The sequence below is a fragment of the Elgaria multicarinata genome, chromosome 4 (genome assembly GCF_023053635.1).
Source record: "Elgaria multicarinata webbii isolate HBS135686 ecotype San Diego chromosome 4, rElgMul1.1.pri, whole genome shotgun sequence".
Classification (NCBI taxonomy): Eukaryota; Metazoa; Chordata; class Lepidosauria; order Squamata; family Anguidae; genus Elgaria; species Elgaria multicarinata.
The window spans coordinates 128,615,550-128,643,533 of NC_086174.1; the positions used below are offsets into that span (position 1 = coordinate 128,615,550).

Consider the following 27,984-nt stretch of genomic DNA (forward strand, 5'->3'; position numbering starts at 1 on the left):
TAGATGGGGTGGGAGCACATAAAGCTGGGTGGTACTGATAGATCCAGCACCTGTAGCATCCTTGCATTCATTGTAGCTACAATCATTTTGATGTTACCCTTGATTCCCCCTCCTAACTCCTGTCTATCTTCTCTTGGTCCCTCCTCCAGGGCGGGTACCAGGGTTCAGTGTGGGATGAATTGACATCCCTGCAGTAGCCTGTTTGCACACAAAAGCAAAGCACAGCTCCGGCACCGCGTTGCCTATGATCGATCTCGACTGTTCCTTACCCTGAAGTAGAACAGCAGTGGTAGAGACAGCTGCCTTTGGCTTCCCACGGGAAAGTTGCTGATGATTCTCACAGTAGACAGAAGAAGCAAGGACAGGTATGAAATAGATGGAGGATATGTTGGACGGATGGGCAGGCTTTGGGGACAACCTTAGGAAATGAGAAGTATTTGTTGGGGGGAGCATAAGAGAAGCGTGGTGGCAATACTGGTGGCTACTGAGTTTTACCTGCAAGATGGACTGCTTTGTAATGTTTAAGCAATGGCGAGAGTGTAGCTTCGTTTTTGTGTCTTTTTTCCGCTGTCCATTTTTTACCTGGACAAGTTCTCTGATGGCAGTAGATGTACCTTCTGGAAAAGTACAGAACCTCAGAGGTGCTATCTGACTCCCGCCCCCCCCCCCAACCCCCTGCCCTTTGCTATGGATTGGATATTAATTTGCATTTTAATAACAATCTGCATGCGGAAATATTTGCAGTGGGTAAATCATTTCTTCTTCCCCGATTCTGTGGTTGATTACATATGTATCAGGGCGTATGGGGCAGCAAAAGCTCCAGTAGCGTGTGTGTGTATTTTTGGGAAAAGAGTATTCATTTAAGCTTGTCTGTGGAGGCTAATGACAGATTTGCAGGCCTGACATAGATTTGCGGCCTTTAGTGGAGCTTTGTTGTGAGAAGAAAATGATTCAATGTGAATTCAGACACTGTGTGACTTGTCTTCCTGTTTGCTAACTGCTGTTTTGGTGGAAGAAGAGGTGCAGTGCTCTTTTGGCCTTGAGCTATGTGTTCATTTTGAAGATTAAAAAGAGCTTTGATAGCAATTGTTGTTGATCTGTGAGACAGTGCCGATAGCGTTGCACTGGTATTATTTTCTGTGCCCACTGGATCTGTGCTAGTGTATATATTCTGTTTGATTGCATAATTGTATGGAGAAATGGTCCACAGAGACCGTTAGATTGTCTTAAACAGGGTTGATAACCCAAATGGTATTTGTGGGTTCTGGATCTCTGAGCTGTACTTTCAGGCCAACTTTTTAGATGCAGTTTGCTTGGCCTAATAGGTCTGTAGATGAGACTGCTTTAAAACAAAACAAAACCAAACATCTTATTTTCAGGGCCATGGAAGGAGATGTAATCAGAACTATTTTAGCCATTACATGAGGGATTCTTGTCAGCATTGCCAGTATAAAGTCTACTAAAACACTTGGGCATGGTCCAGCTCAGGTTATCCCATTGATTTCAATAGGAGAATGTTAAGGTGTGAGCCTGGTTCTACACACTAAAATTAATAGGACTTTTAAAAAAGTGCTTAAGTTTGATTGGACTGAGCCCTTTCTCTTTTGGGAAAATTAATGTAGAACTTGGAGACTATTTACCTTGAAAAGTTGAACATTTTATTAACAATCCATTTGGTTCTTATTTAAACCACATTATTTAACTATGATGAGATACCATGCTTGAATTATGTGTCACCACTGAATAGGATTTTAGTCCTAGCCTCTTTTTCCATAATTAATTTGTAAACTGCCCAGAGAGCTTTGGCTGTGAGGTGGTATATAAATGTAATAAATAAACAAATAAATAAATAAATTGCATATGTATATAGAAGGATAAAATGGTGTCCATACGCTAATGCTACTGTCATTGCGTTAGAATATACTAACACTTGCGCAATAGCACATGCTAGCATGTTAGATTTCCTAGGAAACCTATCATGCTAGCAAATGCTATTGACGTTGCGCAAGTGTTGGTTTCTGCTAGTGCAGTATCAATGGCACTGGCACATGGATGCCATTGGATCGTTCCCATAGTCTTAAAATTGCCTATAGATCATGCTCTCAACACTTTTTATGCATTCTGGAAACAGATTTAGGTCTACTGAAATCAGTGCAACAAGTTAATGACATGTTACAAATCTTTATTGAGAGCCTGTGTAGTATAGTTAGACTGAGGGGAAACCCAGGTTCAAATGGGCCAATCCCCTTCAGCCTAACCTATGTCATAGGGATGTTGTGAGGACAAAGTGTGTGTGTTGGGGTGGCACTATGTATGCTGTCCTTGCTGGAAGGGCGGGATAAAAAAATAAAACAAATACAAAACAATAAAACAAATGCTTGCAATGGCACTTAAGTATGACTAACATGAGAAAACCACATGGCAATCAGCCAGATCTCTGCACATGTACTTGGATGACACTAAGTAAATCTCTCAGAGTCCAGTGGTGTTTACTCCAAAATAAGCATCCATCAGATTGCAGCCTGTGGCTTAGCTTGAAACCACACATTTTAGAAACTGTAAAATTCACATTTTCTCACGTACTTGTCCAAAATGAGACATTTTAGGTGAGAGATGATGTGATCCTGTCCTTGACTTACTACTCATGATTCTATAATGATTTACATTTGACTTTTTTGACGTCAGTAGAATAGTATTGGTCAAGCCAGAATGCTGATATCTTTGCTTTTTGCAATTTTTGCAAATTGTTTTTGAGTCTGTGGTGTGAATTTGTACTGTAAATAGAGTTTCTTATTGGCAGTCCACTAGGATGGGATTTACAGAGCAGGGCTTCTACAAAGATCTGTCTAAAACAATGGGTTGTGGTCCTGTCTCCCATTCCATATTTACCACTTTTGTGGCTTTGGAGCACTGCCGTTCTTTCCTTATGCAATCAGATATGACAAAGTAACATACAAATAACTCTTTGGGAGGCACTTGGGGCTATTAGTAGATTCTGAAAATGGCAGTCATTCCAAGCATGCTCATACACACATTTATAGTTGCCTTATCATATACAGTAAACAAATGTCAAGTATTTCAACAAGGATGTTGGCTTCAGAAATGGGACAATGCAGAAACATTCCAGGCTCTCTCCCAAGATTGCAGCTGCCTAACTGAACTGCTGTGTTTATTTCACTAGTAACATTACGGGCTTAAACTTGTGGGATACCATGATAGCCTTACACAGTGGGAAAGCATGCTTGAGAAATATGATAGACATTAGTTTCAGAAGGCGATAACTTATAGTTGGGGGTGCTGAAGTTTTCTGCTGGAGGGATCCTTCAGCCAATGCTGGAAAAGGGCCTTCTTTCTTTGGCGATGACCTTTAAAAAAACCCATTAGAATGAAACATTCTCTCCCTCAATTAGTATATGGGTGCCATGTGTACTGGGCAGGAAAATGGAGGAAAGACAAGCCAGGAGTGAGTTTCTCCATCCTGATGAGTCCTGTGAGTTATTTTTTAAAAAGGAGGAAAGAAAATACCATGCTTCCACCCACCCACCCAACCCCTGAACTGGTGGGAGCTTAGGACAGCCTCTGAATATTGGCAGCAGAGAACAGCATATAGGCACAAGCTCTCAGATGACTTGGGCTAAGAGCTAGGCTGAAGGAATCAGGTAGCTTGCTTGATTTTTCGCAGGTCTTCACTTGTCTGGGTGTAATCACTCTAACCGTTTCTAACAACTGTTTTGTTCTATGGAAGAGCAGCTGTAAACAAGTTGCTTTTCATCAGTGCATTATCTATTTCTAAATTGCAGGCAGACACACCCTATATTCCTGAATCATTGGAAAGTGAAACAGACTACTTCTGCATAAATGGGAGGGTGTTTTTTGAGCCTGAGAGACTGGGTTGCTTTCATAGCCTTCATAGCAAGAGGGGTGAGAGGGACAGTAAGAATTTCTGTCATTCCCCCAAGCAGGTTAATGGCCCTCAGTCTCTTCCAAGTAAGATTTATTCTCCCCTTACTGTTCTGTAAATTTAGAAGCATCCATTTTCCTTTTAAGCACTAAAGTCTTTGGGCTAATGATTCTTTTATCCCCTGCTTTCCTACCTGTCCTGAGAATTTCTGCAGAATAGGAAAAGCAAGTAATTGAATTCATAGACTTCTGTTTCCCCTGCTTTGTATTGATTCAATTAGTTATTTCTAATAACTGTGGTTTTCGATTACATCTGGCTTGGTAAACTATAGTTTGCACTTGCTCTCAAAACCAGGATTGCAAGGCATGGTTTGCTGGTTCTGATATACTGGTTTGTGTTAAAGAGGAAGTAAGCAATTGAACCAGAGCATGTGAGAGGAAGAGGGAGTGTGTGAGCCTGAGTCGTCGTCTTCTTCTCCTTCTTCTTCTTCTTCTTCTTCTTCTTCTTCTTCTTCTTCCATGGTTTGGCATTCCAACTTAACTGAGCCTATGCCACAATTTTTTGCTGCCAGAGTTGTTGCCATGTAATGTGTGGGAAGACCTGGGGTGCTTTCACTTTGCAAAGCATTGCCACAGAGGGGACGGACCATAGCTCAGTGGTAGCGCACATTTTTTGCATGCAGAAGGTCCCAAGTTTAAATTTGGGCATCTAGGGTCAGGTAGCAGGTGATGAGAAAGACAGTTGTCTTAGATTCGAGAGAGCCACTGTCATTCAGAGTAAACAGTACTGGCTCAGCTAGACACATAGTCTGACCTGGTATAAGGTAGTTTCCCACATGACCACTCAACCTAGCATGCAAGATCATTGGATAGCATCTTTGAAGGGCCACCTTCTCAAATACGAGCCTGCCCACCCAGTGTACTTTTCATAAGAGGCCTTGCTCTCTGTTCCACTGTCATTAGAGGTTTGACTGAATGGGATGTATGACGGAACATTTTTGGTTGTGGCACCAAGATTGTGGAGCTCCCTTCCTCAAGAAACATGGCTGCGCCCCTCCGTAATGGCTTTTCAGCATCTGGTAAATACTTTTCTAATTTGCTAAGCAATTGGATCCCCTTAATCTTTTGTTTTTTAGTTTCTATTGTGGAATTCTATTTCAGCTGGATCTGATTTTTAGCTCTTCATTCATTTTATTGTTTGGATTATGGTTACGTTTCTAATTGATGATGTCAGCTCCTTGGAAATCCTTTTGGGGGCTGAATGGTGGGGTAAAATTATTCTGTAAATAATAATTTTCTGCAGATAGGCCTTGTTGCCTGTTACTTGATTTTCTTGTGATTTTTTTCCTATGTCACTGAGAAGAGTAGGCAGGCCATAGGGAAGAACTCCAAAACTGATGATTGTGCCATTTTATTAGTCAGAATAACAGGAAGAGCACAGTACGGTACTTTCAGTGGGTCCCACTTTCTCTGTCCTGTGTCCAGACATTCGAGACCGCTTCTTAAATTAAGATGTGCATTATTGCATTGTTTTTGATAATGATGTCCACACTTTTACACAGGGTGAATTTCAGGAATAAACACTTCTAATAATACGCCTTGAACTCTGTAAATTGAACGACCCAATTATCATGGTGGGTTCTATCCAGACATGTGGCATTTAATTATCGTTTTAAAAATACTCATCCAGGGAACTATCAAAATGAAACATTTCCTTCCCTTCTGGACAACTTTCTGTATTCTTTATAGATTTCTGCTTTATCAGCTATTGCCAGAGTAAAGCATATAGGCAAATACCATTTAGTTGATTTGTAGAGAAGTTCCTGTTTAATAATGCAAAGAGCATTGATTCTGTGGAAAGAAAGCCCAAGAAGGAGAAGATAACAGTGGGCACAGAGACCAGTGGACGTTTAAGGCTCATATTTCAATGCCTCTTCAGTCTGACTGGGCTCTTCTTCCTATGTTGGGCCAGCTGCACCTCAGGACTAAACTACATTATATGTTAAGTATGTAGCGTGTAGATGATCCTAATGTTTTTATCTACTCTAATGTAAGCATGCAGGGCTCCAGTCTGCATCGGGGCCACTGTGCGTGGGTGAATGGGGTTAAATCTTCCCACCCAGCAGCTTCCCCCCCTTTGAATTGCCCTCACTCCTCCTCCCCTGACATGTGAAGGCTAAAGGAAGAAAACACCCTCTGTTGCTGCCAATGGAGTTTTTCTTCTTCTTTTCCATTTAGCCTGTGAGAGTGTGTGTGTATGTGAATTTAAACCCAAAAAAGACACAGGGTGGGAAGGTTTAACTGCCCCACCCTCCTGTGTGCATTGATCTGGATTGGGGCCCTGTGTGCCTACTCTAGAGTAAATGAAAACATTAGGGTCCTCTGTATCAGGGCTGAGTAATTTCTGACCTTCCAGATACTTTGGCCTTAAATTCCCATCATTCCTCACCATTGGCTATGCTAGCAAGGGCTGATGGGAGTTGTAGGCCAAAACATTTGAAGGGCCACAATTTGCCCACCCTGACTGACACGCTATGCATTTAAAATAGTTTAGGCCTCAGCCATGCCATGAAAGGGGCAAGGGGGCCTGGTAGAGGAGGCAGTGTTGCAGCCACTCATCTGTGCCTCATTCTGCTCCAATCAGAGTCGTGCCTTGCATTCTGCCCCTTGTAGATCACAAGTTGTGCAGGCCTGCTCTCCTTTCGTCTGTTGCTGGCACACGGACAAAAGCAAGTGGGTTGACAGGTACTTTGAGAGCAGACTTGCACATCTTGTGACCCGCAAGTTAATTATTAGAGGCTTCTTTTGTTCCCAATAGTTTTGTACCACATGATATATCTGCTTGTCAAACCTAAAGGTTTTTTCCCTCTAATTTTATTAAAAGCCTTTCTCTTCCATTTTTGTTATCGTTTATTGTTGTGGTTATAAAAATCTTATAACACCAAGTGGAAAGCAACCTGCCAGCCATGTAGCCTACCTGGGTTATGATAAGTTTCCTGTTCGCTCTGCCTGTCTGGGACTGTGAAAGCGGAGTTGTCATGCTGCTCACATGGCTGTTGAGCCACAATTGGATTGGTGGGTCACCAGTTGTGTGGCTGTATTTAGAGGCATATGAGCTCCATGGCAGTGCCCATACATTCTGTATATACCACTACAGTAGGACAAGATTTCTTGACTTGGCCTTGCAGGGGGCAGTTCAATTTCTTTGGTTCAGAAGCACAGCCATCTTCGCTCATCAATAATAGTTTCTCACAGAAACATTTTCCCTTTCTGCATGTCATTAAGATGGAGTGCAGTAGTTCAGCATGCTTTCACAGTGAAAGTTTGGGTGCTGGTCTTTTGGAGGCATTAGATTTTCCACATTTTATCTGTAAACATATGAAGTAGCCTAATACTCATGGCATTCGCACGTCACTGTGAACAAGCTTGCATGCTGCTTCATCACTCCCACTTGGCAACTACTGCAAGCGGGGTGGCCCTTCCATCCATGGTTTATTTATTGTGATCTGCAAACTGGGAACTCTGGCTTGTTTCTCCCCAAACAAGCCAGAGTCATAAATCATGGTTTGTTGTTTGGCTTGTTTGAAGAGAGACAAGCCAGAATTCCCTGTTCAAACATCATGATAATCAAACTGCAGACAGAAGCCCTGTGGTTTGTTTAGCCACCTGCAGCGGGGGTGATCGAGCATTATGTACCATTCACTAGAATTCTGGCTTATTGTGACGTGTGAAGGCTTGTCTGTCTAGCTCAGTGCTAACTATTTTTACTACAAAGGAAGCACAGAATGAAATCACACCCGACAGCTAAACTGCAAAGAAGCGACCAAACTATTTTGACCATAATAGTCTAAAGTTGTAATTGTCCTGATGACCATATAATATGTGGCCTGGAAATATATTTCCACGTATTGAAAATATAAACTATAAAGTGTGAACAAGAAGTGGAGGCAAACTTGTTCTTGTGAGCATGCATTCATTAGTATATACTTTCAGTGGCAAACCGCAACGGGTGAAAGAGTTAAAATTTGTTGCATTCACAACAGGAACTTCCTTTCAGGTTTGGGCCTGAAATGTTCCTGCCTGAATTTACTGAGCAATCCAATGCATTACTCAGAAGTAAGTCTCATTGAGTTCAACGGGGCTCACTTCAGGGGTGCTGTATGGGTGGGGAATTGGGAATCCTTGCTCTTGTTTTCCTTGCAGTTTTGATAAAGGGAAGGGAAGACACCCTAGAAAGTTTCCTCACCTCTTCTTTAAAGGGTTTGGGATGAGGGAGCTCATTTCCTGTGTTGCAGTGACCAGGATGACGTTGTGAGGAGATTGTGGAAGAAGTGATTCCTCAGTTACTTCTTTCAAAAGAGGAAGAACGAGCCATTGAGTCCGCTGTTCTAATGGCACTGCTTCTCCTGCACACAGCAGGAGAGAGCAGCAATTCCGAGTTTAAAAATACATCGGACTTAATGCGGGGTTTTTTTGCCACGAGAAGGGGCAGGAGGCAGACAATGTCATGTGAGGGACCTGAGCAAACTCCGTGAGTGCCCAGTAACGAGCGTGCCATAAAACGCTCGTGGGATGGAGCTTTTGGAGACACTTGTGAGGCCTTTGATGCTGCCAGATGAGGCCTTTTCTGTGCAATAGCCCTGCTTCACTTGCGGAATCCAGGTGACATCGTCTTCCCATCTTTTCCATACAAGAAAAAAACTGTTATGGAAGAAAAGATGCAATAGCTACACAAGGCCTTTTGTGTGTTAGCGCTACAAGCCCTCCGCCTGGAAGCACTCAATAAAAGTGGGCTGAGATAGCAGAATGTTTTTCCTCCCGGTAGCACAACTCACGTAGTGATTCCCCAGAATTAGTCCAAGAGCCAGGAAGGTTTTATTTACCCCACCGAGTGCAAAAGCTTAGTGAATATTTTTTGTTTATATATGACGTAAGTGTCTCAGAAAACTGAGTCTTACAAAATTCCAGTGGTGGTGGCGGGGGCTGCGTGATGACATCATCAACATGGCTGCAATGCTATTATGTAGTTGCCACATTTAAATATGCATAACTTCTCACCTGTTTATGTTACAGAGATGATTTTTTTTCTGAAATGTTTCAAATTTAATGACAACTATTTTTTGTAATTACACATTTTGTTAACTCCATTAGTTTTTGAGATAATTTCATTTGAATGTATAAAATCAGTGTTCACATTGGTTATGTGTGACGTTTAACCATGATTTACTCAAAAACTATACAATTTTTGAAAGAATACTCAATAACAAAAAAGTTGCATTTTTTAAAGAGGATTAAGAAAATGCATAATAACATGGGGTTTACCCCAACGCTTACGGAATTATGAGTGATATCTCGTTATACGTCCACGTTCTCAGGATTGTATGATTTTACAGTTTATCGTACAGGGCTTTCATTTCAAAAGCATCCACCCTAAATATCTCTCGATCTGACACACAGATCATTTTGAACATGTTCAACCATGATTTTTACAGTTGAACATGTTCAAATGTTTTTTACAGAATTTCAAACAGGACGAGTATAATGAAATATTTTAAAAGACAATTTATTAGGTTGAATTTTTTTTAACCAATGTTTTTTAAATCTTCAGCAAAGATTTACAATTTACAAAATAAAAACTATGTTTTGTGAGAACGATTAACAAAAAAATTTCATCAGATGTCCTCTTCACTTTCATTGGAATTGCTATCATCACTGTCAAAATCACTTTCCTCGTCTTCTTTTTCACTGTCCTCTTCTGTGGCCATTTCAAGATTTTCAGGGAGTGTTGGACCATCGTACCATTTTATGTGGTACCTGCCATTTTCCAAGTACCAGCCATGTTTACCAGGATCAAGAATGTTGTCAGGTTTTCTACCATCTGCTCATTTCCACAGCCATGACATGAATTGCTTCTTTTAAGTAGATGGAGGCAGGATTGCAGGCTTAGCCACAGCCAGATCATAACGAACCAAGATTTAAGAATCACCACACTCAGCAGCTACTTGCTGTGATACCTTCATAGTGAAGTAAGATACAGTCTATTTATGAAGAAAACAACACCTAAGATCCAGTCTAAGGCATTCTCTAAAGTTAAAGGGATTGACCCAACAATGCTGCCTCCATCTACTTAAAAGAAGCAATTCATGTCATGGCTGTGGAAATGAGCAGATGGTAAGTGTTGGGGTAAACCCCATGTTATTATACATTTTCTTAATCCTCTTTAAAAATGCAACTTTTTTGTTACTGAGTATTCTTTCAAAAGTTGTATAGTTTTTGAGTAAATCATGGTTAAATGTCACACATAACCAATGTGAACACTGATTTTATACGTTCAAATGAAATTATCTCAAAAACTAATGGAGTTAACAAAAATGTGTAATTACAAAAAATATTTGTCAATAAATTTGAAACATTTCAGGAAAAAAAATCATCTCTGTAACATAAACGGGTGAGAAGTTATGCATATTCAAATGTGGCAACTACATAAAAGCATGGCAGCCATGTTGATGATGTCATCACGCAGTCCTCCCCCCCACTGGAATTTTGTAAGACTCACTTTTCTGAGACACTTATGTCATATATAAACAAAAAAATATATATTCACTAAGCTTTTGCACTCGGTGGGGTAAATAAATCCTGCTCTGTCTCCTGGACTAAATTCCTAGAACGGCACACAAGCCCAGGTTTGGCAACGAGGGCTGTTGCAACCCCTGCTGCTTTCCCCTGGCTGGAGGAGAAGAGAGGAGAGGCGGAGGAGGCTCATGCTGAAGAGAAAAAGCTGCGGCTAGCTCTTGGTTCTGTTTGTCTCTCCCCTTCTTCTTCTTTTTTCCTGTTATGTTGAAGGGCATGCGTGAATCTCCCTGTCCCAGAATACTGGAAAGCGGAAGCCCCGTCCAGGCTTCCTTCGCTTTCTGAGCGTTTACTACCAGACAGTGCCAGATTCTAAGCTGTTCGTGTGCTGCCTTGTCGATCTTCAGTTGAAGCCCAAGAAAAGTCAGTCGCAGCTCCTACTCCCTATTCCTGCGAAAGTCCCGTCACTACCTGCTTTGCAAGCTGGTTTCCTTGCCTTGCAGGGGATCAGATGGAGGAGCTCTCGCTCTCTTTCGTCCCGTTAAAGATTTAAAGGGAAACTTCAGATGCAAATGCCAGTCAAGAAAGTTGCAAGTATGCTTTCTATGATGATAATAGGGTTTTGGGGTGTAACATTCTGTGCCAAACAGTAGATTCCAGATGTGTGCTGTGAACGAGTGGTGGGATGCGCGGAATACAAATCGCTTCCTTGTGTACATTCCACTGAATTGGGTTGTTTATTATTAGTGGTCCTGCTTTCCTGATAACCAGGCAAGATTTCTTGCATCACTTCAGAGTAAAATGTGTCATGCAGACTGCATAAAGTCTCCTTGGGAATTGAGGAATATTCCTGGAAATGCTGGTACTTCACTGAAATAACTCTGGGCCTCACGTGTAAAGTGACATTCTTCAGCAAGCCGCAAATGCCATTTCAGCATTTGGCTCTGTGGCATGTACAGAATTAAGTATAGGCTGGTATCCTTGCAAAGTTCTTCTAATAGTTAGGAGAAACTTAAATTTTGTAAAACCTTTCTGCTACCCCAACTTGCTGTGCCTTCTGTATTGATTGAGGTGTGTGTTTATAGAACACTATTTAAGTGTTCCAGGTATTGCCTATATTATCTCAGGAATTCTTACAACAACCCTGTAAGGAGGGCTGTTAGAATTATCCTCACACTACAGATGGGGAGGAGAGAAGCTGAGGGATGATTTATTTTTTAGATTTGTATCTCATTTTCCCCTAGAAAGGAGTACATGACAGCATTCATAGAGGTATCCCCCCCCCCTTGCAACAATGTTGTGAGGTAGGTTAGGCTGAGAGATATAACTGCCCAAGTGAACTTCATGGCTAAAGAGAAATTTTGATACAGGACCCCAGATTTCATGCTCTGATTTATACTTAGGGCATCCTTCCACAAACTGGTACCCTCCAGATGTTTTGGACTTCCAACTCCTATCAGCTTCAGCTAGTGGTCAGGAATGTTGAGAGTTATAATCCAAAACATCTGGAGGGCACCAAGTTGGGGAAGACTTTCTTAGAGCTGGCCAACTTTGAGAACCACGGATGTTCTCTCCCTTATCCCACTGTTCATGATGCTGTTAAATATCATGCCATGCTTAAATGTAGAGATCATTTAATAGACTCAAATGGTTTCTTGCTTTCTAAGGCGGCAATCCTAAACACCCTTTACCTGAGTCTAAATCCCATTGAGTGTGTGTGTGCTTCTGAGTTGACACAAATAAGATTGCACTTTTAATGCACAGTGTTTGGTTAAATAACAGGCAATACACATAGACTCTTTGAACTGTTTTTTTGAGTATCGTCTATTACAATTACGATTGCCAAATCTGAACGTTTTAATAACCGATACATAAAATGATATCATAAGGCTTTTACCTAATCAGGTAGTTTTCCTGTGGAATGAATGGGTGATGCACAATAGCATAGCAGTCTGTGCCTCTACTTTTCTGGACAGCATCTAGGTTTCTTGTAAGGTCACATTGAGAATGGAGTCAGACGTAGAGGTTCTGTCTCCCAGCCCCAAAGTTACTTGCATGGACAGTGGAGAAGTAAATTCTCTTGTCCTAGATTCCACTTCTTGCCCCTGGGGTGATAACTGGGTGGCCAGATAGACCCTTTAGCTGATTATATTTGGTCTGAGGGCATCCACTTACTGACCTGGTCCCCATAGGTATTTTAATAATGAGAAAAGCTCCAGAGATTTAGGTGGGAGTTCTAGGATTTTCTTCTGTCTAAACATGCATAGGTTTGCATCCTTAGGCTGTTTTGTAGAACCCTTTTGTAGATCTTCTGCAGCTGCTGTACAGATGCTAACTCAGGAATCACTTAGTAATGTGTTCTTCTAGATTCTGAAGGCCTCCACTGTTCTGTTTTTCATCTCCAGGCACAAACCATGAATTACGTCGGGCAGCTAGCAGGCCAAGTCTTTGTGACGGTGAAGGAGCTCTATAAAGGATTAAATCCTGCCACGCTGTCTGGATGCATTGATGTCATTGTCGTCTGCCAGCCTGATGGGACTCTCCAGTGTTCCCCTTTCCACGTGCGCTTTGGAAAGATGGGAGTTCTGCGTTCGAAGGAAAAAGTGGTAAGGAACAGAAATTTTCTCATGGTTTTTTGTTGATCACATGTTCCGTCTTTGCCAAAATATTTTTTTGCAGGGATGCTTCTGTCCTTTGTACTGTCAGGGTCAAACTTGACGATACGTTAAATGTGAGATCACATTTGCATAATGTTTAGATATATTTTAAAAATCCACTGTGGGGCTCCACTCCACCCTTTTCCCCATGCCATTTTCCACTGACCCAAAGCTGTTATCTGGCCCGGGACAGAAGCTGGTATGGGCACAAATAGTAGTTCGTGGATTTTGATCGAGAAAACAGTGATAAGGGGCAAGGGTTGAACCTTCTTCCCTTCCCAACACCACAGTCCCAAAGTAGATATCCCTCTCAGTGCTGTGGCTGCCATTTAATATATAATAATAAAAGAGGATTGTGTAAGGGTTCTGCCCATCTGTCTGTCAGCACCATAGCATCAAAAGCATGAAACCCAGATGCCCGAAACCTATTAAGGGGATCCTAGAGGTTTCCACCTCGTGTTTATTTTGTTTTTAAAATGCATTAATTTTAAAATTAATGCATTTAATTTTAAATGCATTAATTTAAAAATTAATCAGGGAAATGGAGTGGAAAGACCCCTCTGTCAGGGAGCCGGTGGGCATGGCTTCATTTAGTGCATCATAGCAGAAGACATGGCTTCATTCAGATGGGACAGGCCCAATGTGTCTAACTCCGGCAGCTTCAAGGCTTTGCTGTATTAAACAAAGGGCTGTTCTAACCTGTGGGAAGCCGGGCCTGTTTGCTAGTTTAAAAACAAAACAAACATGGAAATGTCATGATGCATTTAAAGTATTGTCTAATTTGGCAGTCAGGGTGCATTTACGATGCATGTAGGAGCCTGTGTAACATTCATTATTTCCTGCAAAGGAACCCTGAGAACTGGACCTGTGATCAGGCTGTGGAACTCTAACAAAGAGTCCTTGATACTTTTACCAAGTGACGGAACTCAGACGGGTGATAATTATCAAGAAGTCAGATTGGTTGTGTGCTTACAGATAATTTGTCTTAGATACTGTCTTTCATCACGGATACGCCGTATCTACCAGTGAAAGTGAGCTTATTTGCGTACTGAGCTTTTTGCTTGATAGCTACCACCTTAAGCACTTTTATGACCCTTGGATTCAATGGGATTAAGCTTGTGCTTAATCCCATTGACTTTTCTGCTAAAATCCATGTGAATTAAAAGAGCTTAATTTTAGCTAGATAGCACCTATGGCTAGGTAGCTGATTAATTCTTACTTTTTGCTGGATCATCATGCCCTCCTCAACCAGTGTTAGTTGATGTAGTATAGTGACTGGGGCCATGCTAGACTAGGCCTATATCCCGGATTGTCCCAGGATCATCCCTGTACATCCAAATGACACACAGGGAATCCTGGGAGCAGGCAGGGACGACCCCTCCATTTGCCTGGGATAATCCTTAGGTCTAGCTAAGGCCTAAGAATGCAGTCTGGGAAGTCCTGGGTTCAAATAGCCTTCCAGTTGTGGACTTATTAGTTGGATGTAAATAAACCCACTCAGTCCCCACCCCCCAGTCCATGAAATATGGAGATAATATTGATTTACCTTACAGACATTGTTCAGATAATATGAAGTGCTTTGACCACTTGAGACATGTTATATAAATACTAAGGATGATGATGGAATAAGCCCTCTGGCATGTAGATAAAGGAAGTCTATCCATCCAGTGGATTAACTTATAACTTTTTCTTAGTGTTGTGCAGTTTATAGATTGATTCTGATGTCTTTTGCACCCTCCAGGTCGATATAGAAATTAATGGAGAATCTGTGGATTTGCACATGAAATTAGGGGACAATGGAGAAGCATTTTTTGTAGAGGAAACAGAAGATGACCAGGTAAGACCAAGCTCCCCCACCCCTTCTTTGATCTGTAATAAATTATGGTGTCCAGAAGTGCAGTTATAATTCAACATCTACAATGGAGTTGTCAAACCCAAAACAGCAAGGGATGGCTATGCCTTTAAGACTCCTCTTGAAACAAGAAGGCTGCTTCATCCACTCCGCTCACCCATTCTTCTCCACCATTTCCTCCATCATTCAGGATGTGAGTTATGTTTGGTGACAGGTGGAAGAACGGGGTGGATTGCAAAACCTAAAGGCCACGTCACATGATCCTGTTATTCTTGTAACGAATGCAGTTTTCACTTGTTAATGATTACGTGGTATGATTGTCTGATGGTATTTTTCTCACTTGTGGGTAATGGCCACTCATAGAGGAAAACTTGGACATGATGAGTCTGTTTACAATATAATTGGTTGTTATCTGGTTGTTAGAATTGGCTGTTAGTGATAGCCGGCACTGGCCAGGTTGATTTGTGGACAACCCAAGGTGCTTAGATTTCCAGTACTTTCCTGCTCTGTGTCCTTTCCTGAGTTCACCTCTACCAGAAGGGCTTCTGTCAAGTAGGACTCCTGTAGTGGGACTATTCAGTACAGGAGTAGATTAGACCCTCTGCAGAAGAAGAGGAGCCTGTTATAGCATGTGAGACAGGCAGATGCATGACAATGCTACGTCATGGAGGAACATGCATCATGCATGATTAATTCATAACTGAGGGTACAGTACAGTTACTTAGTCCATTGAAGTCAATGGGACTTACTTCTATGAAAACCTGATTAGGGATCAACTGACTACCTAAAATTGAGTCTTATGTCCTGCAAAACTTGAAACAGCTGAAAAGTTGAATCTGCACAAGATCCCCATTGGTGAAGCCCAAGCTAAGCATGGGGGCTTGAGCTATTTTATGTGTCTTTGATGCGGTCCCCAATCTTTTTGGATCAGTGGGTACATCTGGAATTCTGAGAGAGTGTTGTGGGCACTCTCACAAAATGACTGCGAAGAGGATGGCTTGCCCATTCATTAAATGGGCTCAAAGTTGGACTTTGCCATTAATAAAACATCCAGAAGGCAAACTGGTGAGATTTAAAGGAAAAATAACTTGCCCAAGGACCTAGTACAAGGCAAAGGTGTGTTCTGAGTTCTAAAATGCAAAACCACTGTTTTGAATCCAAGCAAAGGTGGTAGTGGAGGGCATCCTTTCACTTTGCAGCATGCCAACCTCCCAGTTAATTTTGGTTTAAACTTAAAAGAAAAAAATTAAAAATAAGCAGGGGCAGAGAACCCGTTGGATGCCAAAAGAGGTATCTCTGGGTAGGGCATTGGAGACATTGGTGGTAGATGAATGAAAGGATCATTCTGCACAAATGTCAGATGTCAACTGACAAGGAAATGAGATTTGGGATTGTCTTTTCCTTTCTCTAGGAGACAATTCCGTACCACCTGGCTACATCTCCCATTCTGACGGAGGGATCATCTCTCATGGAGTTACAGCTGAAGAAAAACTCTGTAGACAGGATAAGGAACATGGACACCGGTGGCCCTTCGCAGCTACCCAGCTCTGCTCCATCTGCTATCGAATCCACTTCTGTGAAGAAAAGGAGGAAGCGAAGAAGGAGATCTACCCACAAAATAGACACTTCAAAAAGAGATGAAAACGCCGATACTACCGAAGATGAAAACATGTTCCCTATAGAAATTAGTTCTGATGAAGAAAATGAGCTGCTAGAAACTGCAAGGTATTGATCCTATTTAACTATTTGATTTATTCAGTCATACTAATGTTCTTTACCGAAGGAACTATAAAAAAATGATGAACTGTGAATTCTTCTTTGATTCGCTGCAAAGCAAGAATGATAGAATACCTGTAGATACCAGATTTTATATTGTACAAAGAACAGACTGAACGTATTTATTTTATGGAATTTATTTTGAAGTTTAAGATTATATCGTAAGTGGCTTCAGAAAAAAACCTAAAGTATTAATTTTAGGAAGTAGCAAGGTCTGTCAAGAGTCCCTGGCCAAGGAAATTAGGGAAATGTTAGAAACTCTAAATTGCCAGAAGATGGGGATTCAGCATTTCAGAATTGTTCTTTTCCTTGTATATTTTCCCTGAAACATCTGGATCTGGACATTGCTTTTGCAATGGTATTGAGTCGAACAATTCCTAGAATAGCATCAGGGAAGTAGGTTTTCTAGGTATCAACTGAGATATGAGAGATGATAATTTAAACAAAACAAAAGCAAAGCCTTTTCTTTTTTGTTTGCTTGTGCTTAGAACATCTGTCACCGATCTGTGTAGGGACAAAGCACTTGAGGCAAATTCCTCTTCAATCAATGTACTCCCTCACCCCTATTCGGATGGAGAATGGTCACCACCGCAAAGGTACAGTATATGTTATTGGAATAGTTCAGGTAGTCTCCTGTCTGCAAGCTGAATGCCTTCTACAAACAAATTTAGACATTGTGCAGAAGGTTTTTTTTAATTATTATTATTATTAGCATTTGTATACCGCCCCATAGCTGAAGCTCTCTGGGCGGTTTACATACTATTTACACACTAAAAACAATATACAAAAATTTAAAACCACAAAAACATACAATATACAAATACATTTAAAACTACTATAACAACTTTAAAAACTATGAGCCTAAAAAAACAGAGCAAGGCTCATTTCATATTGCTATGAATTGGGCTCGGAAACGTACAGGCAGCCAGTGCAAGTGGACCAGAGTCGGTCTTATATGCTCGAACCTTCTCGTTCCGGTTATCAATCTGGCTGCTGCGTTTTGCACAACCTGCAGCTTTCAAACTGTCTTCAAAGGCAGCCCCATGTAGAGTGCACTGCAGTAATCTAACTTGGAGGTTACCAGAGCGTAGACAACTGAAGCTAGGTTAACCCTGTCCAGATAGGGGTGTAGCTGGGCCACCAACCGTAGCTGGTAGAAGGTACTCCGTGCCACCGAAGCCACCTGAGCCTTAAATGACAGAGATGGTTCTAGGAGAACCTCCAGGCTATTAACCTGCTCCTTCAGAGGGAGTGCAACCCCATCCAGAACAGGTTGAACACTCACCATCCGGTCAGAGGAACCGCCTACTAACAGCATCTCAGTCTTGTCTGGACTGAGTCTCAGTTTATTAGCCCTCATCCAGTCCATTGTCGCAGCGAGGCACCGGTTCAGCACATCCACAGCCTCACCTGATGAAGATGAAAAGGAGAAATAGAGCTGCACTCCAAAACTCTGAATGACCACACTCAACGGTTTCATATAGATGTTGAACAGCATGGGGGACAAAACTGACCCCTGCAGAACCCCATATTGGAGAATCCACAGGGCATAGCAATGTCCCCCAAGCACCACTTTCTGGAGCCAACCCGTCAAGTAGGAGCGGAACCACTGCAATGCATTACCTCCCACTCCCAACTCAGACAGTCGTTCCAGAAGGATACAATGGCCGATGGTATCGAAAGCTGCTGAGAGATCAAGGAGAATCAACAGAGTCACACTCCCCCTGTCTTTCTCCCAACAGGTCATCATACAGGGCGACCAAGGCTTTTTCCGTACCGAAACCAGGCCTGAAACCCGACTGAAGGGAGGGTGACTCCTCTTATATGTCTAGTTTTCATATTACGGTTATATATCTTGGGGCTCAACTACACATTACACCCCCTCCCCCATAATTAAGATAATCAAGCTCTCCCAAATTTCAGCCAGACATTTAGAGCTCCACTGCATGTTACATGTGAATGTGCGAAAGAAAATTCGGATAGTCAACTTCTTCACTTCAAAGCAGTGGCAAGAGGGGTGATCTGGAGTTTTAGGAGGAAAATGGTGGGTGTGAATAGGGTACTACCGTCCTCCCCGTGCCCCCCACTTCATTGGTTCAGCTCTCCTCTCCTAGTATGGTTTTGAATGGAAAAATGGGCTTTCGGCCTATCTTTAAGAACATTTGCAAGCAATGGGTAGTTTGAGTCCTCATTGTCAGGCTGCAACTCAGTACGCTCATTGATCTTGCCTATCAATTGTTAGTTATAACTGAACATTCTGTCAATAGAAATTGGCTATATCGCTGCTAATGTGCTCATATGGATGGAAGCAGACATGTTTTAATTCCTGTATACTGGTTTTTGATCTGGCGAGGCAGCCACATGAATGCAAATGCAACTTCTCCGTCGTTGATAATAGAACAGAGAACATTGCATGATTGCAGAGCTATGGTTTCCATAGCCCCGTGTACATGTGGGACCCCTAGCTATAATCTTGTTATATGTGGTTATATATCGTGCCCCTGCTACCGTACTTGGAGAGAATGCTCATGATTCTTGCAGACTTTTCCTAGTTGGAGGCCAAATCACATGGACATAGGACTTTTCACATTGCAAGGCAACGAATCTTTCTCTGCCATAGGTTTTTCTTATAATTAAAAGCATGTAGTTTTGGTAATCTTATGTTTAAGCCAGCACACTCTTATTGCTGAAGAAATGCTGAATGGTAGTGGAGCGCATGCACGTATATGTATATATGCATACATGTTACAGTTAACAAATTTGCATGTTTGGGTCTGATGTTACCTGTCTGTCAATTTGCACTCTTATTTTTTTCAAATTCTCAAGGGTTTCCTCTGAAGAAGCCACTGTGTTTCCTCTGTGATGATTACTACTTCCCACATGTTATGATGATGTCTGTAGTATTTGCAACCAGTGGCTCAGATTTTGTATACAGCAGTTTGGTGACTTTTTGAACTCTGTATGCCACCTTTACATATGTTTGCTTTTAATGGTTATGGATCTTACCATTGAGAAACTCAGTTCAGTTTAAACTGAGTCTCCTATTCACATGGCGGCCAACAGCATGCATTGATTGGGGAGCACATCGTGGAATAACAATGCCTAATTTTTCTCTTTTTTACCATACGTTACACTGTCCAGTAAACCTAGAACTTGCGCAGGGAAGTCCTCTCCTCTTACTGTTCCAGCAGATGGAGGTTTATCTAGTTCTTGTCCTCACCAGTCTTCTCATTATCCTGCTACAGACAGGTAGAACAGCTACTCTCCCAATTATTTTGGAATGGTGATTAACCCTTTAATACTTTTAACGGTATGCAAACTTTGTGGGACTTATCAAACTACTGCTTACTACTAACCTAGTTGTTTGGCTGGAAACAGAAGGGTAGTGCTCAGGGTTTTGGTTTTGGGTTGTTCTTTCTTTTTTGGTCACAGCATTAATTAAGTGGAAACTGTAGATGTCTGGACAAAGATTTGCCTGGTTGGTTATTATGTGCAATTCAGTTTTTCATGGTTGATCCAGCTCCTGCAATGGGCAGCTATTCTCTTTGTCCATCTCCTTTCCCTTCTATTTGTCCCTTCTATTTATCCATCTCCATTTCCTCAGGGTCACCCCTTTCCCACCACCCCACCACTGCCTTGTACTCAGTCTTTTGGTTCCTTTGCCAGAGCTTCTATGGCAGCCATTTTGTGGTGATGCCCAGGACATTTCCTCAAATTGCCAGATGTGCCCATGGCTCCAAAAGGTTGTCTATCCCTAATACAGAACATATTGCCAATGATCTTTTGCAAGTACAGGGGCTTCCTCATTCCTTCAGTGCAATGGAGACAATTCTGTACCTACAAGTGACATGAGCACAGAACTGCCTATATCCAAGTGTGTGTGGAGCCCTTGAACTGGGTAAGAAAGTGCAAGAACCAGAATCTTAGACAGACATTAAGAGCCTTCTAATTTTAAATCACTTTCACAGCAGGATAACTGGCATTTTTAAAATAGTTCACAGTTTACCATCCTCTGGTTGAAAGTTAATTTATAGAAATATATTCCTACCCACAGACTTTAATAGAATCGGGGTGAATAAATATTAGATTTGCAAAACACAGAAAATAGACTGTTTAATTAAAGGACAACAGTGCTTTTCAGTGAAGGTTACTTTAAAAGCAGTTCACGGCTGTGCTGAATTACACTGGAAAGGACTGAAGCAAAACCCTGAAGCCTCTCTGCAGTGCAAAATGGCAGTCATAACTTTCACAAAGAGAGAATTATCATGATGAAAGTCCCCAGTGAAGACAACCCACCGATAGTTCTTCTCTTTGTAGAGCTAGTGGAGGAAGGTCCTGCGTATCTGTTAGTACTCTTTCTTGTACTGAGGGGGAATCAGCAGTGTTTAATTTTGCTTCTCTATCAGGCAAGCAAAGAGCAAGAAGTATGATTTGGTAGGAAAAGGATTTCCATATATGTTAGGAATCAGCAGCTAGAGGCTTGGGGCTAAAGCAGGCCTCCTGAGTATCACCCACCTGCCCCTTCAGTTGTTGTTAGAAGCAAGAGAAGTTCGTGGAAGGTTGTTGTGCCAACAGGACTTGCTGGCCATCTGGCTTTGGCAGATGGATGAGGGGAGCCTTGTCCCTCGATTTTCATCCCTTCTTGAAAATCGCCCTCCCGTACAACCAGTTGCTGACTTAAAATGCTGTTTGAAATCGTGGGAAAATCTGTAGGCAGGCGGAAGGTCTCTGTCTTAAGCAAGTTTCTTCTGGTTATTGGGTTTCCTTTTTGCTTAGTAAATTCTGTACATAGGTTCAAACTTCCTGTCTGCAGAGTCTATTTACTTGTGGATTTTTCATTGTTCCTGACTTTGAAGATAATGGTGTATTTCCTGTTTCTGATGTTATAAAGCTGCCAGGCGTAGAACTGAGGTCCTTCAAACTGTCCAGAATATTTTTAGACACCGGAGACCCTTTTAGAAGGTGACATTTGATAGAAGCTTCTAGTTAACACATATACACTCTGGAAGGCTGCATTTATTTCAAGTTATTTTTACAATTATTTATTCATATATTTCCAACTTTCTTAAATAATAGTTCTATACGCACTTAAATATAAAGAAATAAAATAGACAATCAGTCCTTAAACAGGAATAGAATAAACAATGGCTGCTAATCCATATATAAACATTAATGTTAAAATATTAATAATTTAGATATGAACATAATCACCTATACATTTTACAACAGGAAAAAGCTGCTATATTTATCCATTTCCGAATTATATCTGGAATTCATAAGGGTGACAAATGGGAGCCACGTTTTATTAAAATCCTCTGGTTTTTGTCTTCTATCTCTCCTATTCTGTAAGCTTGTTCATTTCTGCTGTCTTCCAAATTCTAGCTAACCATTCTTTGAGCAGTAGAGGGGACGCACCTCTCCATTTCTGAATCACTTTAAATTCTAGCTACTATTCACAGTTTACATACCAACTCACTTTTATGTGGATCAGCATAACCATCAGGAAACTATCTGGAAAATATTGTCAAAGGGTCTAAAGATATAGTTGATTAATCATTAAGGATATCAGGTATATTCTTCCAGAACAATTTGGGCAGTCCCACCCGAAATGTTTTAAATTGACTCTTCGTGAGCCACATGTCCAGCACCAATCTTCATTGTCTGCATTCAAGATGATATTGAGCGATTTTGTATATAAATTCTGTGCCATTTCTGTTTAGAAATTTGACAACCAACTAACTACTCGCATCTAGATTAAAACCTTTGTCTTTCTATTTATTCAGAGATAGCTTTAACAAATACATTGAGAATAATAGCCCTTTCAGGGTTTGTAATTACTTATAAGGATTTCAAATGGAGTCCGCTGACTCCGTTAAGATGGTGGTATTTCAGTATTTTTCCTGGGTAAAAAAACACACACTTTTCACAAGTTCCTTGTCTGTAATTAATTGGGGAGTATCGGATTAATTGTGAATGAAATCCCAAAGGTGGATGTATTCTTGACAATTTGACATTTCTGTTGCTTTGTGCGTTGGAGGTGGGAACTTATTTAGTTTCCTTAAAATGAGGTGGGTAATATAAGTTCCTAGGAACTTGCAGAACATTTTCAGGCATCAGAGTTGCAAAGCACGTGGGATTTGTTCAGCCCCAAATATTGTTCTTATATGTTTTGCGTATTGGACAATTACACATTTGTATCTAAAGTTCTTTACGAGTTGTGACATTCTCCTAATTTCCTGTTAAGTAAGACAATAGAATAATTCATATTGTTTGACTAAGCACATCTGTGGATTCAGTTTCAAATATTTACACCTGAATCCAGCAGGAACAATCCATGTGGAGAACAATGAGGGCACATTATTGGGGATGTATATTCAAGGTTTCCTATGTAGTGTTTACACTGCATGCATACACTGCCCAAACAAGTTATTAAGTTGCTTCCAGACCAGGCTTTTATTGTGCAATAGCACTGACTCATTCACAGATTTTTATGGGGGCTCCAGATGATGTCATATTCCATTTTTAACCCCCTTGTGTCATTTTTCTTAGTGTTCGGAGCCCTCCAACTGAAAGCACCCTTAGTACTGTTAGCTCTCACATTGCTGCTCACCTATTTTGTTGTGCGTGTGCATGCTCAGTGGGGAATTGAATCCAGGCAGAAGTTTCCTCCTCCATTAACAGTTGATCAGTATTGCCACTACGTTTAATTTATTAAAAAATTTTCCTTACTCAAGACTTAAAACATGTAGTTTATTTACCTGGAAACTTAGTCTTTGCTTTCCTCATCTGCAATGCTGCTTATGCTGTGAGTAATGTGATATTTGAATGAAGGGCTGATTCAGGTATTTCTTGCTTTTTAAGAGAATTATTCCTGTGTTTGCAAGTGTAAGAAAATATATGCAGTGACTGAATTGGTACTACATGGATTTTAGGGCTAAACTACATGTTACTAACTTTCTTTTTACCTTCAAATTAGCATGCAGGGACCGATCTGAATTGGACCAGCATATGCACATAGGGGAGGTTTAAATCTTTTCAACTAAGTGCTCCCTAACTCCTCTAAATTCAACTCCCCCCTCCCTTGCAGGGGCTAGAAAGAGAGAGAAAAAGCTCCATTGGCATGCTTACTTGAAGGTAAAGAAAGTTAGATCATCTGCATACTAGGTATTTAATATAGCCTGTAGTTTAGCCCTGACTTATCCAAAGACCCATGTAGTTCCAAACCCAGATTATAGAAATAAATGTGCATGAATCCCTAGGTCTTTCTTCTTGGTTCAGGAACCCATGTGTCTGCCCAGTCCTACAGCATAATACCAATTCATTAAGCAAGTCTTCCCGTGTCATCAGATTGATAATATAAATCACCCTTTGTTGACCTTTCTCTTCTAAAGAACGATTGTGTGTGTGTTGGAGAAGGGGTGTGTGTTCTGACAAATTACCAAATAATATTATTGAGCTGTGGCCCTAAGCACCCTTTCTTGGAAGCATGCATCCCGTTAAAACTAATGGGATTCACGCCACATCTAAATGTATTTAGGATTCCTTGAATTTATATTGTATCCATTGCCAATTATCTATTAAAAGAGAATAGTTCAACCTGCCATGTGTATCCTTGGCTATAATATGGACTTTACATGCAGGTAGCATCCTGAAAAGTTATTCAGAACTCTGATGATGACGACGACGACGATGATGTCAGAATAGGTGGATCCATTAAGTTCTCTGTATTTATTTTCAGAGTGCTAAGGTTTTGAGTCTCATAGCGCTTGACTTGTAGGTTTAAAATTACTAAAGCCTTTTCATCTAACCTTGCATTTTGGCTGCCTCTTGGACTGGGCCTGTATGTTATTATAGATTTGAAATTTATTTGGCATGTATAAATTCATATTGATACTAATGGTGTAGCCATAACGCATGATAAATCGGCATGAGTTGAACAAAGTATTTTTCCCACTTTAATGTGTCTTTTTCCTCTTCCTTTCCCTGTCTTTCCCCCCCCCCCCCCCCAGTCCTTCAGGTTCACGGCCTCCCACTCCTAAAAGTGACTCCGAACTAGTCAGCAAGTCTTTGGAAAGGAGTGTTCAGAAGAGTAATACACAAATGCATTGGGACTGGGGAGAACTACCTCAAGCCACAAAGGTATGAGAAAATAAAAAGAAACCAAACATTTTCAAATGATGACGATAAAAGCTCTTGAATTTTTCTTCTGTTCTTAGGGCTGTCCGACTTGACATAGCTAAGAAATTTCTCATCAGATACTTAAGGAGGGTTGGGATGAAACACTAAACCAGTCTTCCCCAGCCTGGCATCCTCTGGATGTTTTAGACTACAACTCCCATCTTCATGGCCAGTGGTCAGGAATGTTGGGAGCTGATGGGCATCAAGTTATGGAAGGCTGAGTTACGCTATAGTTTAGCGTTACATTCACGAGCTTCGGGCTCATGCCCTCCCCCCTCCTCTCTTCTCTGCCACTGTTGTGAGGAGATTGGAAGCATTTGTTACCATTTTAAACCAACTGCACTTTGTCATTGGATCAAATCTGGAGAAATGGGGGTTAGTTTTAACTGTGGCTTGTTCAAACAAGCCAACTTTAAACAGTTGTTTCTGATCCTTGCTTGTTGGGATAAACCATAGTTAAAACTAACCACAGTTCCTAGTTTGGATAAAGTTAGTTTAAAACAGAAGCAGTTGCTTCCAGTGTCCTCCTTGCAGCTGTGCTGGAGGATGAGACGGGACTGGGGAGCAGGTTTGTGCACATAGTGCTCAGGTATGATTTGGCGTTACATCCGAGTCAGGACTTATGAATTTGAGGTGCCACTGTCCTCTCTTCACTCTCTGGACCATGCATACAATTAACACGTGGATGAGAGTGGGATTGTCCCCACTAGCTATGTCCGTGATCAGCTTGTGGCCTCTGCCCCCGCCCCCAACCTCCACGGGTTGGGGCAGAATTTGAGAAAGAGCTCTGCATGCATACAGTTCTATGCACAGTTGGGAACCCTGGTGGAACCAGGATTCCTGATCACAACTACAGACACTCTTAATTAATTAATTAATTTCATTTATATCCTGCCTTTTTTCCTCCAAGGAACCCAAGGCGGCATACATAATCCTCCTCCTCTCCATGTTATCCTCACAACAACCCTGTGAGGTAGGTTGGGCTGTGAGTCTGTGATTGGCCCGAAGTCACCCAGTGGGGTTTCATGGCTGAGTGGGGCCTAGAACCCAGATCTCTTGACTCCCAGTCCAACACCTTAGGCACTACGCCACACTGGCTCCCAGTCCAACACCTTAGCCACTACAGCACACTATGCATGTTAAGTTGTATTGGTGTAGAGCTCACTCTCACGCGGAGATTGAATGTGGGGCCAGAAGGACTGATCCCGCTTCCCTCTCAGCATTGAACATGTGAGCTGAAGCGTGAGAAGAGGATTAGCTCTCTGTAATGGGCAAGTCCTCCATCGTACTCCTTTTTTTTTTTACCTTGAAAACACTCCAGAGAAAAGTAGTATTTTTGTTATGGATCCTGCAGTTTTCCCGTTGCCCGGCTGAGTCTGCACGGTGCAGAACCCTGTTGAACAGCACAGGTTCTTAGGGGAATATATGAGAAGTTAGATTCTTGGCCTCCTGCCAGTGCATATTATCTTAGTGAATCTGCATGGTTGTTAAGTTCACGTGGCTCCTGCAATCCTCCCAGCTAGCGTGTTTGTTCTGGTCGGAGCCCTGGATCAGCGTTGCAAGCTAACCACGGAAAATGAGGATGTGTGTCTCTGAAAATGAAATTTGGAAATCTCTACTTTGTGTGAGTACAAGGAAGTGACGTGCATCCTGGCACTCTGGCTCAATTAAGGGACTTTTCAGACACAACTTTTGTTAGGTGTACACCTAAGATTTTTTTAAAGCGTACACAAGAAATGTAAATATGTATCCCACCTTTCTTACATCATGGAACTCAAAGCAGTATACATGGGGTCCCTAGGCAGTCTCCTGTTCAGGCACTGACCACACCCTGACCTTTTTAGTTTTAGCAAAGTTGGCTACAACGTGTGTCCTTAGACTGTGCTCTGGGAGAGTGACCAATCTGTGTTTGATAACAAGTCTACCATATAGAACCTAGTCAGAGAGCAAAGTGGCTACTGCTCTTTTCTGAGAGTGTATGCTTAGTGGTAAACCCAGCTTTGTTGATGGGTATTGTATGAAATGATCCTAACTCTTGACTTGAATATCACATAATGACAACTGTGCAGTGTGTCAAAAAATCAACTAGGGTTTTCCCCCCTTGCATGTGCAAAGTCACTTTTTCTTCTTTGGGAATCTTCTTTAGACTGGTGTGTTTTCTTTACTTTCTTTTTTGTTCCTAGTCTGCTTCTTCACTCAAGCTGAAAGAATCAAGCTCCACCATGTTGACTGTGAGTCCTTCTGAAAGTACTCACTTCCGAGTCATTCAGAGTAATGATTCAGAAGAATTCCGGAGCTTATCTTCGTTACCTGTCCTAGGACAGGATAATTCTGTGACGACTCTGGAAGATACTGAGATCCAGGAAGCAGCACCTGTGATGAATGAGCTAGACATAGACACTTTAGGGGCAGCTGCGCCTCCGCTCCCCGCAAACGAAGAAGTAAAACAGGGTACGACTTCCTTGACACAGCAGGCGAGCAAAACAGATTCTCCCTCCAAAAAAAAAGGTATAAATGCCGCTTTTGTTTTTCGTGCTGCTTGCAAGATTATAATAACAATAATGATAATAGTAGTAGTAGTAATAATAATAATAATAATAATAATAATAATGTGGAAACACAGACGCTGTGTGAATCCTATTTGAAGAGGCAGCTTGTATTGCAGGGGTGTGGAAATGGATTTCGATCCATAGGTCCAAGGGCCAAACTCCAATCTGTGGGGAAGCGCCTAATTCCATATTGGGGTGGGGAGCCAAAATGGTGAATGGAGCCAAAATGTGATTCTTACCAATTTTAAGCTTACTTAAAAGTTGGCAGGAGAAGTCTTTGCCTGTCTACACAAACGTAAGCAGGACTTTTAGCTTCATCACACCAGCGTTGTACTGTGCAATCACTGCGAATTGCGTGCAAAAGACTCCGAAGTTTTCCAGTTTATAATCTGCTTTGACAAAGACATCAAAATTGGCACAGTAATAAATATTGTGGGCAGTTGGGGAACACCTGCGGGCTATACCTGTCTTTCAGGCTGGAGATTCTCCAAGCCTACTCTAA

The 27,984-nt window shown here is 41.5% G+C and overlaps 1 protein-coding gene across 11 annotated transcripts in view; it reads left to right on the top strand.

Annotated features, from left to right (window-relative positions):
* LPIN1 (lipin 1) overlaps positions 1 to 27,984 on the top strand; it is a 109,993-nt gene that overhangs the window by 52,840 nt on the left and 29,169 nt on the right. For 8 of the 11 annotated variants that reach the window (XR_010025397.1, XM_063125178.1, XM_063125168.1 and 5 more), the window contains 7 exons: positions 12,876 to 13,076; positions 14,869 to 14,964; positions 16,391 to 16,704; positions 17,244 to 17,351; positions 19,897 to 20,004; positions 24,765 to 24,894; positions 27,117 to 27,441. Coding sequence is in view for 10 of the 11 variants with exons in the window: in XM_063125178.1 (XP_062981248.1) it covers positions 12,876 to 13,076; positions 14,869 to 14,964; positions 16,391 to 16,704; positions 17,244 to 17,351; positions 19,897 to 20,004; positions 24,765 to 24,894; positions 27,117 to 27,441 (1,282 nt within the window). In the remaining variant the exon portion in view is untranslated. Of the gene's footprint in view, positions 1 to 149; positions 366 to 4,958; positions 4,980 to 12,875; positions 13,077 to 14,868; positions 14,965 to 16,390; positions 16,705 to 17,243; positions 17,352 to 19,896; positions 20,005 to 24,764; positions 24,895 to 27,116; positions 27,442 to 27,984 lie in introns of those variants that run through there. The other 3 variants (XM_063125175.1, XM_063125172.1, XM_063125173.1) reach the window with 3 other exon arrangements.